This window comes from Emys orbicularis, chromosome 5 (assembly GCF_028017835.1).
Source record: "Emys orbicularis isolate rEmyOrb1 chromosome 5, rEmyOrb1.hap1, whole genome shotgun sequence".
Classification (NCBI taxonomy): Eukaryota; Metazoa; Chordata; order Testudines; family Emydidae; genus Emys; species Emys orbicularis.
Window position 1 is genome coordinate 131,014,748 of NC_088687.1, and position 15,823 is coordinate 131,030,570.

Genomic DNA, 15,823 nt, shown 5'->3' on the forward strand with positions numbered 1-15,823 from the left:
CTTTTGAAGAGGTTAGCACTGCTTTGGGCATTAGGCAATAGCAGTCCTTTAGCTCAGGACTGCAGCTGGGCCAGAACTTTGGTCAGCAACTTCAAGTCCCTTCCTCTGCCCCTCCCCTCTTATCCACACACACAAGGACCAGGAACGATCTAGGCCATTACTAAGCATCAGTAAACAGATGTGGTCAGATTGGTGTAAATTGGTGCAACTTCATGGACACCAACTGAGGCTCTTATCCATCATCTGCATGGAGGGTTGTGCTTGGTGGGTGTTTGGCTGGTTGTTTTTTTCCAAAAGAAGTTTGGGATTAATAAAGTCTTTCAATAAAATAGGAGACGAAATGATTTCTACCCTCGGATACACCGAGCAAAAGAAGTGAAATGTCCGCTACAAACTAGTTTAGACCAGGGGCTAATTCTATTAATATCAGCTAACAGAAGGAAGCCATAAACTGCCCAGATGAAACACACTTTTAATGTCAGCCCTCTTGACACTGCGTATTGCTTTCATTCCCAAACAAATAATCACACAGCAAACAGAGCTGCAGCTTGATATCTGCATGGACATAGCAGCAGCCACACACTCTAAAGCATCTGCAAAGGATTGTGGGCTAAATGCACCCATATGGTCTGCACGCCTTAAATGTACACTGACTGCAACTCTGGCTTGCAATCCTCTACCGCAGGATGGAGTATGCAGGGGGAAATTATATATACATACATATATGTATGATTTTCATGCTTACATCCATGGGAAAAAAATCTTTTAATTTCCTTTAAATTGTGAACAGGTGTTGTCACCTTCCAAACTTGGCTTCTATGTTACAGCTTGAGGGGGGAAAGAAAAAGACGTCTATTTGAAACAGTGGGGGCTTTGTTGGCTAGCACATGATGTATTGATAAGTATACTGTAAAGTATGTTAGAAAATCAAATGAAACTAATAAAAAAAAGATCTTGTAAAAAAATGTGGACATTATAGTGTGTTAGCAACAAGATACGTTCTGGATCTGGAGCTGCAAGACACGTCACTATAACCCATGCATGGTGTTTTCCAGTGTCACACACCTATTCACATGGAGTCGTCAATGGAATGGCTTGTTGATACATTTTTAGTCAGTGCCATTTTTGGAAAGGCTACAGTTAATATTGACACTGTGGCATAATAACCTCTTTCAGAGCCGTTACGCAGAAGGAGCTTTTCAGCAACAAAATAATATGAGCCATATATGGATTTCAGACCCAGGGGTGCGACACTCATTGAAACCACTGAAGTTAGTGGGACATTTTTCCAGCAACATTTACCTTTTGGTTTCAGATGATTTCTCTCCTGTCCTTTTCTTTCCCAGGAAATTCAACAAAGTGGGTACCTCCACTTGGAAAAATTCAAATTCTAGACTTAGCATGCTGTGGCAGGGAATGTGTCTGGCTTTTTTCCAGAGGAGCCTAAGGGAATGAGGTACTATTGAAATTCAACTGACGTTGGACACCTAACTCTTTCAGGCACTTTCAAATATCGCAGCCTATGTTTCTGCTGTGCTGAGACAATGGGACCAGCTCGGGGCCTCTAGGCACTACAGCCATGCAAATAACAGACCATGATGAGGTGCCTTTCACTTCAGATGAGTCCATTTTCACTCAGACAATGTGTCGTTATGACTGGAAGAGGAGCTCCATTTCCTAGTGAACGCTTTGGGAAGCAGGGGGAGTTTTTTAGCAATATGAGTCAGTGGAGTTCATAATGAAATGTGAAAACACTCAACACTGAGTATTTTTCACTCCCCTGATCAACAGGATGAGTTCCTGCAGACCTCAGGGCAGAATTTGGTTTACTCCTTGTACCTGATGCATAACATGCTTTCTCTTAGCAATACATCTGATGTCAAATTCTCAGCAAAAGGTGAGCTCCTTCTCCTAGCTCTGCAATTGGATCTGTGCAGATGGATTGCTGTGACAAAGCGGCGCCTATAGAGCACTAGCCTGAATCACTCCTTGTGCAATTACTTCAACTGCCAGGATTTTGGGTGGCGATTTAAGGCACCCTCTTCTGCTCAGCTCCCAAAAGCCATAAACAATCTGGGCTTTAATTAGCAACACAATCATTACTGTCAGTGAATTAATGGGGCCAGATCCTCACCAGGTGTTAATCGGTGGGTGTAGGCACCAGCACAGATTAGGGCCACAGCAAATTAAAGGTGAAAATGTTGTTGCTATTTACTATAGCAAGAAGTTTCTCATTTTCACATGACAATAATCATGATTAGTTGTGATTACATGGTGTGTAATTGTGCCCATGCTGCACAGACTGCCTATGAAAAAATTAAGTACTAACTCTGTGAAAGCTAAACCACGCTTGTTTTTTAAATACAAATCCTGCATCTTTGTCAAGTGTTGACTCATGTCAGTTTTCTGCTTAGTATTAAAAGTGTCCTTGGTGTGTGCATTGCTGACTCAACATTGATTCACAAGTTATTGCTGAGTACATCTCTCTTCGGTCCCCAGAGTTTGCTAAGAGGCCAAAACCCAGCTATAAATGCATTTGTCATGCTTTCCCAAGATGGCTGATGGCACCTGACTCTGGGCTACAAATGTTTTCACAGCTTTTGTACTATAAATGATTTCTACACAGATTGATGACTTCATCGGAGAACTGTAATGCAAACCATATTTTACAGTACTCTATATCTTTCACACAGGATTTTCTAGTACTATAAGCAGTGAGAACCATGCTAGAATAAACGTCCATTCATACACTGCCATGCTTTTTTTCCCCTGGATACTTACATTGACTGTTGTTGTTTTTTAAAAAGGCTCTTTTAATGCAAATTTTTCACAGAGGCCTGTTTATCAAAGAGAGCAGTCTTGGAAAAGTTGTAAAAAACATAAAATAGCAGCTGGCCAGGCAGGATAAAGCTACTTTAAAGATAAATCTTCTAAGGCCGCTAAAGATTCTCAACGCAATCACTTTCAGCAGACAGATTTTAGACATTCAATAGCAAAACTGATGGTTCCAAGTGCTCAGAGAGGTCTATGACAACTGGCTGTTTTTAACCTCCCACCTTCCATAACATGATTTTACAGGTCATTACACAGACAGTGGATGCGTGGTATGGGACACACTATAAGGGAGTCAAGCTGCCAAGAGGAGGAGGATGTGAACAGAAAGGTGATGGATTCTTCACCACAATCTTCCTCCACATAAAACCGAAGAAGTGAGACTACAAACACAACAGGCTGAGATGCAAAGCTGAAAAGAAAAACACAAGAGCAGCTGCTTCTGGGGGTTAAATGTTGATCTTGTTTTGAAGTTGTGCTGGGATGCATCCTAGCAAAATTAAGTTGGTCATGCTGCAGACCCTAAGGGAAACAAGCAACCTACACAGCTCTGCGTGTACTGAGAATGGCAAGGCCCAGACAATTCTGCCATCCCTACCTGGCAGATCTCTAAACAGGGTAATAAAAGGGTAAATGTACATATTCAGAGATAAATAAAGGACTATATTGAGCTTCAAGTACTTGATCAAACAACTCAAGTCTGCTAACATGTTGATTGGGCTATCACCTGTAGCAATAGCAGCTTATGCTGCAATGTTGGCAGAGATCACAGGATTTGGCCCATACTATTTTCTTATTGAAAAGCTCCCTGTGTTTAACTTCAGTGAAAGAGATGGCTGTGCCGCAGTGCAAATATTTAATATCACTTCCTATGGCACCCAGCTGTTCATTGGAGATCTCCCCTTCAATGAATGACCCGACTTGTGGGCAAAGTGATATTATTTGTTATTATAGGCCGAGCGTGAAGGTTGTCCAACACTTCCCAGTATAAAATCCTGCGTTCAGTTATTTATAATTTTGCCAAACTTTAACTGTTTGGGTTAAGAGGTCCTGGCAGCTAGATTTTCTGAAGATTCTGTCTGTACTGAGCATGCTACATCCTGGGGCTACATAGCTGAGCAGAATTTTCCCTGAAATTGCTGGCCCCAGCTGCTGTGTCACAGGGAACCACAACTGAGAGCAGGGAGACTGACTTTCTTTTGCTCTCAATGCTCTCCCTGGAGGAAAAATCAGTCTGACATGAATACAGAGTGGACAAGAGCCAGACACATGTGCAGGAGGGAGTAGGTTGGGATAAGGAGTGCAGGGAGGCGGAGACTGGGACTGGCTGGACAAGGAGACTGGGATGAGCTGTGTGAGAGGAGAAGGGTGAGGCTGGGATAAGCAGCCAAGAGTGGTGAGGAGACAGCACGGGGGCAGTCTAGAGGGAATGGAGCAGAAGGGTCTGTGACCATTACAGAACACTTCCCCCCAGAACTTAATATAGATCCCAACATTTCTGAGTCTCACCATTCCTCTGCTGTCAGCAACTAAGTGCATTTCTCATCCCCCTCAAGTGACAGGTCCACATACAGGATGACTACCTGCTACTGCTATCAGTTACTCCCTTAGCTCAAGTGCCAGGGGCCTGTGCACTGGCAAGGTTCCACCCTTCCTGATGAACCATGTGTGTATCAATAGGATTCCACGTGACAGGATTGGTTTTTTTCAGTATGCCCTTCAAAAATCCTAGGAAAATTACCCACAAACTATATTAACGTTGCACAGTCAAGCACTCACTCAAAAGTTAGGCAATGCCAGAATTAAGGTCCTCTGTGTAACCTTAATTCACTTCCCCTTGTCTGTATGTATTATGATAAGGTCTTTAATTACATGATCCCATGCTATATTTTCCCCAGGGCTCCTGTGGGGTTGGCAGTTTCCCATAGGCACCATGATAGCAGTAGGTCTTGAGTAGAGTTGGCTGAATTTTTTTTTTTTTTTTTTAAACAGAGCAGCCCCCCAGCTCTCGCACTTATGGTCAGAGCAGCTATCTGAGCAGTGGAGTATCAGAGGCATTACCCCCTCTACCTGCCTCTGTGAAGGAAATTTGAGTGTGCAGCAGTTTCCCGGAACATCATACACAACCAGTTTTCACAGCCAGAAATCTACATGACTGCTCAAAGACAAAAACAAAGTTCCTTTTGATAGCTACAGATCATGAGCTGGCAAATGGCCCATCTGGATCGATTCAGTAAGAAAAAAACTTCAGTGGACAGCCAGAGAACAATTTCATGGGGATATTTATATAAATAACCCTTGGGGGGGTGTACAGCTCATTTGTTTTTGATGGTCTACAGATAATTCTCTGGGATAAGGAACTATGTACTTAATCACTAGAATGCTAATACTGATTAAAAAGAGTTCTTCTTCCACTGTTTGTAAAACTGTCTGCACTGTAATTGCCATCCCAGATCTTGTGGTAAGCCACAAAATGGATTAAGCCTGGCTATGAGAGTAAACTGTAGCTTCTACTTCTATTGGTTACCTGCTTTTATTTCCTTACATTTCTTGCAGAGGTGGATTAGAATGGGATTCTTGGATGTTTGGGATCCAGAGCCCACACTCAAAGGGGACCTGGAGATAAGCTGTGTAGCAACTTGCTGGGCTCGGCAAGGCCTGTTCACTGGGAAAAGGGATGGGCTGTGTAAAGGCAGAGGAGGAGGAAGAGGTTCTGGTGCAAGTGGTGGAAGAGGGATTGTCTTTTGCTTAAGGTACTAACCTGGGATACAAGAGATGTGGGCTCAATTCCCAGCTCGAGCATGTGACCTTAGGCCCGGATTTGTAGAGGTATTTAGGTGTTGCTGCACTCAGCATTGCAACACCTAACTGATTTAGGAGCCTAAATCCTGTTTTCAAAAGTGATTTAGGCACTTAGGAGCCTAACTGCCATTGACTGTCCATGTCTCTTGTGTTTGTACTCTCTTACTATAGAATCATAGAATATCAGGGTTGGAAGGGACCTCAGGAGGTCATCTAGTCCAACCCCATGCTCAAAGCAGGGGGTTGAACTATGTGTTTGTACAGTGCCTGGTAGAAAGGGGCCCCAATTTTGGCTGGATTCTCTAGACTCTACTGGAATATAAATATTAATTAATAATAATGATGAAGGGTAAGAGATCTATTCTTTCAAAGGATACAAGGGGGAGAAAAAAAGGTTCTAAGTACTGGAGATCCCTAAAGTTTTGATGAATCAACTCCTTGTTTAGCCTTCGTCAACCATCACTTTCCTGTTGCTTTTAATCATTTTTTTAAAATAGTCTGTCCTAAGAAATAAGACGTAAATAATAAAATAGCGATCACAGGATTTTACTTGTACTATACATTCCTGATGCAAGGTATTATTTCAGTATGAACTGTAGGAGTGCCTTTTGTTAGAAGACAGCAGTTGCTTATTGGAAACAGAGTTGAAAGCAACTCCTCCACCTATAGCTTCTAAGCTAGGCATGTGAGACAGACAGACATGCACAGTTCACTAAATAATGGGGTTTATGTGCTTCAAAAAGTTACTCTCTTTAGCCATCTTTGCAAAAGGCAGATCTTCCCATAACCTACCATCATTCTTTTGAAAGGAGGGAGGGAGCGCGATACAGTGGAAAGGAGAGGTATGAGATTCCACATTGCTGGGTTTAACTCCCAGTTCTTGTAGGACCTTGAGCAAGTCACTGAACTTTACCGTGCTACAGTGTCCCCAGATATAACATGGGCGTGATATTTAGCTCCCTGAAAGGGGTGTTGCAAGGCTAAATTAAAAGTTTATAACAGTGCTTTGAAATCGTTAGATAAAAACTGCTGTGTAAACTTTCATATATTACTACGTCTTGTTATGTTCTATTATAAGGAACAGAGGTGAAATCCTGGCCCCACTGACGTCAACACCCAGCATGTTTTCATGGTGAAAATGTATTTTAATTTTTTCAAGCTCCCCCATAGTAATCATTCATGTGACAGAATGCTTTCTTGTTCTATTTTCTGTTCTTTTTGGGATCTTACACTCCACCCGTCATGATGTTATCCGAGCACCTGCCGTAGTGTAAAAATACACCGCATTACGAGTAATGCTGAAATAAGAGTCTTAAAGTGCTATTTAAAAAATGAATTTAAAAAAAAAGGGCCATATGGTTCAAAAGGCCATTCTGCTTAATGATGTTTGCGCTTTCCGGAGCACAAACAAAACGGCACCATCAATTTGTTCTCCATCCTCCAGCTGACAAGCTGTTGGTTTTAAAACACTGCCATGTTCTCTAAAATAAACAAAGGCTCCTCTTCACACAGAGAGCATTTTCACAAGAAGAAACCCCAGCATCTGCCAGATGCATTCAGGTTCAGAGCCAACTTGAATTCTTTGAAAGAATCACACAGTAGTACCTTGTGTTGACTTTCAGACCTCTGCAGGAAAGATACTCGGGTGACATCTGATTTCAGGGGAAATAGCATTTACGGATGAGCAATCAGTTTGAAACATAAAACGAAGAAGTCTAGGGACAGCCATTTGAGACAAGGGCTACGTAATAATCAACAATCAAGAATGGACTGAGCAAATACAACCTACAACCTAAGAAGTTAAGAGATGCTATTCTTAGCCAGCATTAGTATCAAGATATAGGGAGGCAAATGACCACTTGGCACAAGCTTTTCCCGTTGAACTTAACTCTACCACAAGCTTCGGCACCACACTATTCAATACACGTTTTATCTTTTTCAAGTCTAGCTCTTTTAAATTCCACATGGGCTCAATCTTGCACTCACTGAGGTCAATGGAAGTACTGTCATATGCTTCAATGGGTGCAAGCTCAGAGCCTAATTTGCTAGTGTTTGTGCTAAGTATTGTTATTAATACAATTTGTGTGATGATATCAGGCTGCTTTGGTAAGTTGTATCTTCAGAGGTTTTGCCTCACCTCCAATTCAGCGTTAGTCCCTAAGTCTCATTTCCTGGCCTCTGATTTTTCATCCCTCCCCTGTGTTTTTGTTTTTGTTTTAAACAAGCGCAGTTCAGGCCTGATTCAACTCCCAGTAAAATCCAGGAGAGTCTTCCCGCAGATTGTAATGGGAGTTGGGGTGGGCCCTTAGATCCCATGTAAGGTGCTAGAACAGTATCCAAAGGTTCACAGAATGGGTAAAGCACAGGCAGTGGCAATGCAAGCTCCATAGCACTTCGCCCCTCCCCCCGCCCATCAATATGCCAAAGTACCATCTCCAGGGGTGAGAGATGAGTTAACTCTCCAAAGCCTAGTCACTCTTTGCCCTTTCTGCTGAGGCTGCTAAAGTCCAAAAAAAACCCAACAAACAAAAAAGAACCAATGCTGGTGTGGAAGGGGGATGCGATGTGGACATGGGCCATCAGACAGCCATTGGACGATAACATCTTTCAGTCGCTACTAGTGTTATTCGGTGTGTAACTACACAGTGGTAGAAGCAATGAGCTCATTAGCAGGACATTGGGAATGATGCCTAATTACTGAGCCACGGTGACTAGGGTATGACGGTCAGACAAGTTGATGGCAGCCTGAAAAGATACAGGTGGGTTTTGGACAAATAACATTTCGGAGGTCGGGGGTATAGAAGAGCAGTGAAGATGAACTGCATTTGAGTGAAAAGGAGAAGGATCTTGGTCCTCTAGTTTTCCATAATAGCAACAAAATTGTTATACTAAGGATGAAGGAGACAAGGTGTTTCAATGAACAGAGGATGGAGTCAAGAGAAGCCGGTGTGGATGTCCAAAGGCAAAGCTGGCTCTTAATGTATGAGTAGTTGTTATCCCAGTCAACAGCTGACATTATTGAAATCCTATTACCTGAGGATTTCCCTTCTCACAAGCACCTCTACCCTGCTAAAGCATTTCCTGGTCTCTCTTCTCTAAGGGGCCTGGAGGTCTCCACCAAAGTGCAAATTCTAAAAATCACCTGATTACTATTACAATCCCCCCATCAAGGCGCCCCGGTGCCTGCTTACGTCATTCAGCATACACAGTAAAGCTGTAACTATTTCTCCTACCCGGCAAACATAAAATCAGACAACTGTCGTACAGCAGTCGTTGTGCCGACCTGGGCAGCAATGACAGAGAAGAGTTTAGTGACGGAGATAGACACTTGGCCAATATCTGACCTCATTTACACCTATGCCACCCCACTGCCAGGCAGAATGGCTTAGGAGACCATTGGCTTAGGAGACCAGGCTCAGCAGCACTCCCTACACGCCCCAGTTTACAGAGGTGGAGGAGATGCGACTGTGCCTGCAAACGACCTAGCCATCTTCCTTTGGTGCTAGAAGAAGCTACGTCTGGGCACATTATCCAGGCCCTACGTAGCACCCAATGGGGCCCATTCTCTCTGGCAGGTTTCCTGGGGATGGGAAAATCACCTCTGCCCCCCGGACACTCACACAAGATGAGGCAAATTTAGCCCTTTGCCATTATCTATTTACTGTCTTCATGTCATCCTGCTCCCCCTGTTGTGCCTTCAGTGACTCATCCTACAATTCCCACAGCTGGGAATCCCCTCTTCCCGCTCTGCTCTTCTATCAGCCATATGTCACTAATCATCTGCTCCTAGTCACTGAATTCCCTCAGCCTGTCTCTAAAGCTGCTGTCGGATCAGTTAGCAGCACAGCGCTCCCGAAAGCTGTGCTCATTTCCTCAGCCCTGGCACTGCACAGGCATTTCACACTGGGCAGATCCCAGGCCTCAAGCCTCAACTCCTCTTCCCAAAGGAAATTTAAAAGTCATTATGGGCCCTGCCATGCTATAGGTGCGTGCAGTGCTTTACAGGCATTAAAGAAGAGGCAGGCTCGGCTCCCAGGATCTGATAGTTTTCTTCAGTCGTGCAGCCTAAGTTACTTTATTTAAGAGCAGTTAGCTTTTCAAAACTAAGAATGTAACAATGGCCAAACTGAGTCAGACCAATGGTCCATCTAAGCCAGTATCCTATCTGCTGACAGTGGCCAGTGCCAGATGCTTCAGAGGGAATGAACAGAACAGGCAATCATCAAGTGATCCATCCTCTGTCGCCCACTGCCGGCTTCTGGCAGTCAGAGGTTTAGGGACACCCAGAGCATGGGGTTGAGTCCCTGACCATTTTGGCTAGGAGACATTGATGGACCTATCCTCCAGGAACGTACCTCATTCATTTTTTAACCCAGTTGTACTTTTGGCCTTCATACCATCCCCTGGCAATGAGTTCCACAGGCTGACTGTGTGTTGTGTGAAGAAGTACTTCCTTGTGTTAGTTTTAAATCTGCTGCCTATTAATTTCATTGGGTGACCTCTGGTTCTTGTGTTACGTGAAGAGGTAAATAACACTTCCCCGTTCACTTTCTCCACACCATCTGTGATTTTATAGACCTCTATTCTATCTCCCCTCAGTCGTCTCTTTTCTAAACTGAACAGTCCCAGTCTTTTTAATCTCTCCTCAGATGGAAATTAAGGCTATGTCTACATAGCAGCTGGGAGGTGTGATTCCAAGCATGGGCAGACAGTCACGTGCTAGTTTACCTCAAGCTAACCTGCTAAAAATGGCAGTGTGACTGGCGCGGGACAGAACAGCCGCCTGCGTGCAATCCTGTCTGACCCCCAAGTGCATACTCTGAAGGCTAGCCCAAGCTGCCAGCCATGCTGCACTTCTATTTTTAGGCACTAGCTTGAGCAGAGCTAACGCGGGTATGTCTGCCTATGCTGGGAATTACACCCGCCAGCTGCTGTGTAGACACTCTAAGAGACTCGAGCCTAGGGGAAGGTTACCCCTGTGGTTAAAGCACAGGGCTGGGGTTCAATTCCTAACTGTGCCACAGCCTTCTTGGGTGACCTTAGGCAAGTCCCGTAGGAGCACATTTTCAAAAGAGCTCAGGGCTGGATTTTCAAGAGGCTTCAGCTCCCATTTGGCCACCTAAGTAAGGGCCAGGTTTGCAGACGCGCTCAGCACCACACAGCTCTCATTGTGACTCCTGTGCCCAGTGTTTCAGCAGAGCTGATGTGGAAACGTGCCCCATCTGCTGGTATTTCTAAAGAATTCTGTCCTCAGTCCCTCTGTGCCTTCCTCACTCCCGGCACTTTGGCTACCGTACTGTGCACATCTCTGCAAACAGCTCTGCAAGGCACAGGTTATTTCTGAACTTTTTCTGGGCAGGGATGCCAGGCGCACTCTCCCCTCCTATGCTCTCCTGCAGGGCTCCCTCGGGAAGGCCGGATAAGCAGCTTTGTTTGCGTCAGGCCAGCAGCTCCTTCATCTGGGCAGGAAACGTGGTCTTTTGTCTTCCCCTCCCCTAAGCACTCTGCAGAGTGGCACGATCAGCCCCTTTCCTCTCCCTAGAGATTTTTTGGACAAAGAGCCATGAATCTGGTTTCTGGCAGGAGTCTGGGGTTGTTTAGGGAAGAAAAGGCAGGAGCGGGTTAGAGTTCAAACAGGGCTCTTCTGTCTTCACAGGCAAGGCTGCTCTCATCAGCAAGAAGCTTTTGGTTGTTTAAAATCAGCAGAGAAAGAGGTAGGACTTTATGGGCTAAGTATTCATGCTGGCTAGGGAGGCTTTTGGCTGCGGGAGAAGGTGGGTGAGTGGAGGCCTCGAGCATCTTCCCACCTTCTAGTTCTTTCCTTTCCTCCCTCTGCACCCTGAAACATGCCACATTTTAGCCAGCCCTCTCCCTCCAGCTAAGGAGAGCTGGATGCATTTCCTGTCAGCAATTCATGGGGACACTCTGAGCACTGAGAATGAAGGAAAAAGCATTCAGGCCTCTCCTGGGCCCTCAGAAGTATCGACCCAAACCCAGCATGTGATCTTGGATTCCCAACATCTGGGCCAAGGTCTTGAGAATTTTGGGGGAATACACAGGCAAGGCTAGCCCCTGTGGTCTCTCCTTCAAAGACAGAGGCCCTCTGCACACCCATTCTAAATCCTGACCCCACTGATGGGGATTCTTTGGAAACTTGGGACCCTTAGGGCCCAGTGTGAGCTCTGTGCCTAGTTTCACCATAGCTAGATTTATTCCTAGCATAGTCTGCAACTGCTCACTGCACAAATCCCTTTGTTGTGCCCTTTAATATGGGCTTGTTAAAATTCGTTTTGAGAACTACCCTGTTCCAGCAGCAAACACAAAGATCAGCATGACCTCCCCTTATCACTCAGCCTTTCCTGTGTGGAATTCGTTGTGATCTGTGCCCTAGTGATTATTGCATCACTTCTGTTTATTTGTAACCTTTGGCACTCCATAATCTTATCTTGCGGCTGCTGACTGCAATGCAAGAGATGCGCAGCAGTGTAGCTAGCCTTAGCCATCCTCAAGCACTGGAATGGGCCATTTAGGTGGAGGTCAGTAAATGATTAGCAAAGAGGGCCTGCAATCACTGCCAGGTGAAAAGAAATCAAACTTCTCCGCTACCATTAAAAAAGGGAAGATTTACATTTCCTCCTGCAGCACTTACCAATCACAATAAGGGTGTAGTTCACACTCATACTGCCAAAGCCGTTGGTGGCCTTGCAGATGTATGTTCCTGCATCTTCACTTTCCACCTCCTTGATTTTCAGTCCTTGCTGCAGGATCCGGAACCTTGTCCAGCCACTGTGGATAGTCCGTCCATCTTTCATCCACATAGTCAGAGGTGGCGGGTCACCTTCTACCGGACACAGGAGCTTGATGGTTCTTCCTAACCTCACGGACTGTCGGTGGATCACTTTATCAGCAATTCTGGGTGGGCCTAACAAAGAATGGAAAGAAAAAAACAATAATTAATATGATCAGAACTAGTTCTATCACCGTAGCATCTACAAGCCACCAGTCATGAATAGGGGCCCTTTACAAATATAACAAAAGTTACTTATTGAAAAGAGATTACCATCAAAGTGAAAAAAACAGACAACAGACAGATACAACAAAGAAGATACCAGCCCATGGACGGTCTGAATCCAGAACTTAGACATTCTTATCACCTTGGTCTAACCAACTGCGTTAACCTGCCAATGGCAATCAGCTGTATTTCTCTCTTCCTTCCCTTCCCCCCCGCCCCAGACCTCCCCCACCCCTTTTTTATGTCATGGGGAACTGGTTCCCAGATACCCAGACTACTGGTTGTTTTAAACATAACAAATCCTGAAGCCAGAATTAGTAACAGCATTGGTACTTAAAACAAAGAGTTATAATCCTTTTATGTTTATATGTATAGCAATTCCCTTTAATAGTCACCAGATGGGCTTTGTCAGCAGCAGGAATCATAAGAGTACACTAGTATGGTTCTAGGACACAAAGAATTTGCTGGGTAGCATTTACTTAATGACAAGGTACAGGATATCCTGACATGTTAACATCGCATACATGCAAAATGATGAATTTTTGGGATATTTTTATCCATTGCCTCGACCTTCTCTTGACAAGTTCATTGGGCTGGCCTGACTGCTGAATGTTTGCTGCTGGTACAAGGTGATAGTTTCATGCATAACAAGGTGTCCTGGAATGTGGCAACGTGAACATACTGTGCTGCACGATAATGATAAATACAAGGGCAGGCCAACCCGTTTTGGGGCTGGGGTGGGGGAGTGATAAGGTCTCCCACACCGTCAGCTGTCCCCCAGTGAGAGAATCAAATTCAAAGCTGAAATGTTCAAGTATGTTTCTTTAATTAAATAATTGTCTTTATTGGATTCATTGATTTATTAACTTCTATAGCCCCTACCAGTATAACAGCCAGCCTCTTTCTCAGAACATTTCAAAAACAGCCGTGATCAATAAGTGCCTTGTTCCTGCATAAGGACACACCTGTTTTAATAGGGTCTGATGACTTGAGGTGCTGAGTGACCTCAATCCCCACTGTGCTTCAATGGGTTTGAGGCTGCTCACCATCTCTCAACAGCGGCTCAGCGCCTTAGAGGACCCGACTCCTATGGGATCTGTGCTGGAGTCCTTTCTTATGCTGGTGCGCACTTCTTTATAAGAGCAAATCCCGTTACTGCAATGAGACTCTCTGCATGAGTAAGGTAGGCTCCATAAACCAGCCCATAGTGACTACGGGCCAGATTCTCTCACACTTACTCACGCTGGTGGGAAGTGAGTACAGTTGTCAGGAGCTAGCCCTAAAATAATGAATTGGTTTAATCAAAAGCCTGATGAAGTCAAGTAAAGGCTTCACATCAGGCCCTGAGTTCATTAGATTTGGGCTCTGGTGAACTGCCAAGAGTGAACAAGTCCCAAAGGCTGGGACACTCACCTGAGAGCATCTGTCCTGGAAAGCCAAACTCCAGGCGATGGCAGTTAGAGCACACCTCAGCCGTCACCTGCTGTACACAGGCCAATAGGAAAGGTGGTCTCTCAAGTAATATTGCCCCCCTGATTCCAGAAGGGATGTCAAAATACCATAAGAAAAGCTGTCGTTGTGTGTTTCCAGCAAGGACCTTAAGGACTGGAAGCCTTGCAAGCAAAGCTCTTCTTGTGAGAAACTCAAAAGTCCAGTCAATTTTTGCAAACTACAAAGGTTTGGATACTTTGGAGAAGCTTCAGAGAGTCATCAGAATTTTTGAAGGCTGATCTGAGTCTAACCCCATTTCCAGACATTTGGGGGATTCACCCGTTGTCAGTGATCAGTTATGGGCATAGGCTTTAATGGAGCTACACCAGCTGAGGACTTGGCCCCAAGTTCTGCCACCCTTCCTCACATGGCATAGTACCTTAGTGCATGAGTAAGGGGGGCAAAATCCACACAAGTTTACACACTAGCTGACATCTTGCATCGAATCTTAGAGTCCCCCTTTAAGTTAAAGGCAGACTCTGCCACCTTACTCAAACCGAGTCGAACCTCAACTCCGTGAGTTACCACACTGAAATCAACTGCAGAGCAAGGTACTTCTCAAAGTGAGCATGGGTGTCAGAAACTGGCCTATAAGTAGTGTTGGGGAAGAATGTGTGGTATAGGGCAATTGGGGACAGTGGAGGGGGAATTGGGCCCTCCCAGCAGTGTCTTCTTCAAAAACCTTTTCCTTCCAACATTCAACTTGACTCCTGACAAATTTTTAGGCTGGGAGGAATAAGATAGTTTCCCAGTGGCGTCATGCGGCTTGTTGCAGGCACACTGCACATGCGATTCTCCTGATGGCAAGCGGCGTTGACTCTGGATCTGTCACATGACTCGGTTAGTGATAAGCTTGGTCCTCCCGAATGCCATTTTCCTCTGACTGACCTTCATTCTGAGGAATTTTTGGATCGCTCCCCTGTCATAAGATCTATACGCAGACCTTTTTGGTGGTTTAAAAAAAGGGAGCCTTTCCCAGAGCCTTTCTTCCTTTAAAAAAATGCCTGTGCTGTCCTTTAAACCTGCCCCACTTTTAAATTTGCCCCTCAAGTGCTTTCCCCCCCCAACCTCCCATATTAGGAGGAGGAATAAAAATGCCCAATTTCTTTGCAGCTATGCATTTCCCTGGGCGCAGCTGCATGCTGTTCTCAGAACGATGCAATTCCGGGGCATGGAGGCGTCCAATGCAAGCTAAAAGCATGTCCCTATGTGTTTGACATGGTAAATAGTCCCATTTTGTTACCTATCCTCATTAATAATAACAACAACAACTCTCTGTGTAAGCAGCACTCTCTCTCTGGAATCATCATATACCACAAGCTTCAGAGGCCCTCACATGCTCATGGCTGTCACTGCAGAGAGCTGGACCTCCTAGAGATGTTTATGGCAGAATCACATGGTGGTGTTCGGTCATGGGTCTCTGTATCTCTTTTTAATGTGCAGGAATCTACTGGGTCTTATTTCACTACATATTTGCCTTGGGACTGCAATGGTGACGGATGAATGCTTTTCAAGTTGAGATGCGCTTTGGCACACCTCGCAGCAATGTTTGTCCTTTGGTATTTTTGGGGAGGAGATAGGGAGGGGTAAAACATATTTTGCAAAGGGACCACCCGGAACCTCTCATATGCACCGAGTGCCAGTTACACAGACTCTACTGAGCTAGGCAGTTTGTACCATTTTACA

The 15,823-nt window shown here is 44.9% G+C and overlaps 1 protein-coding gene across 1 annotated transcript in view; it reads right to left on the reverse strand.

Moving 5' to 3' along the window:
* Nucleotides 1-15,823, reverse strand: part of FGFRL1 (fibroblast growth factor receptor like 1) — a 235,465-nt gene that overhangs the window by 101,691 nt on the left and 117,951 nt on the right. The window contains exon 3 of the mRNA XM_065405551.1: nucleotides 12,284-12,556. Coding sequence (XP_065261623.1) covers nucleotides 12,284-12,556 — 273 coding nt within the window. The remainder of the gene's footprint in view (nucleotides 1-12,283; nucleotides 12,557-15,823) is intronic.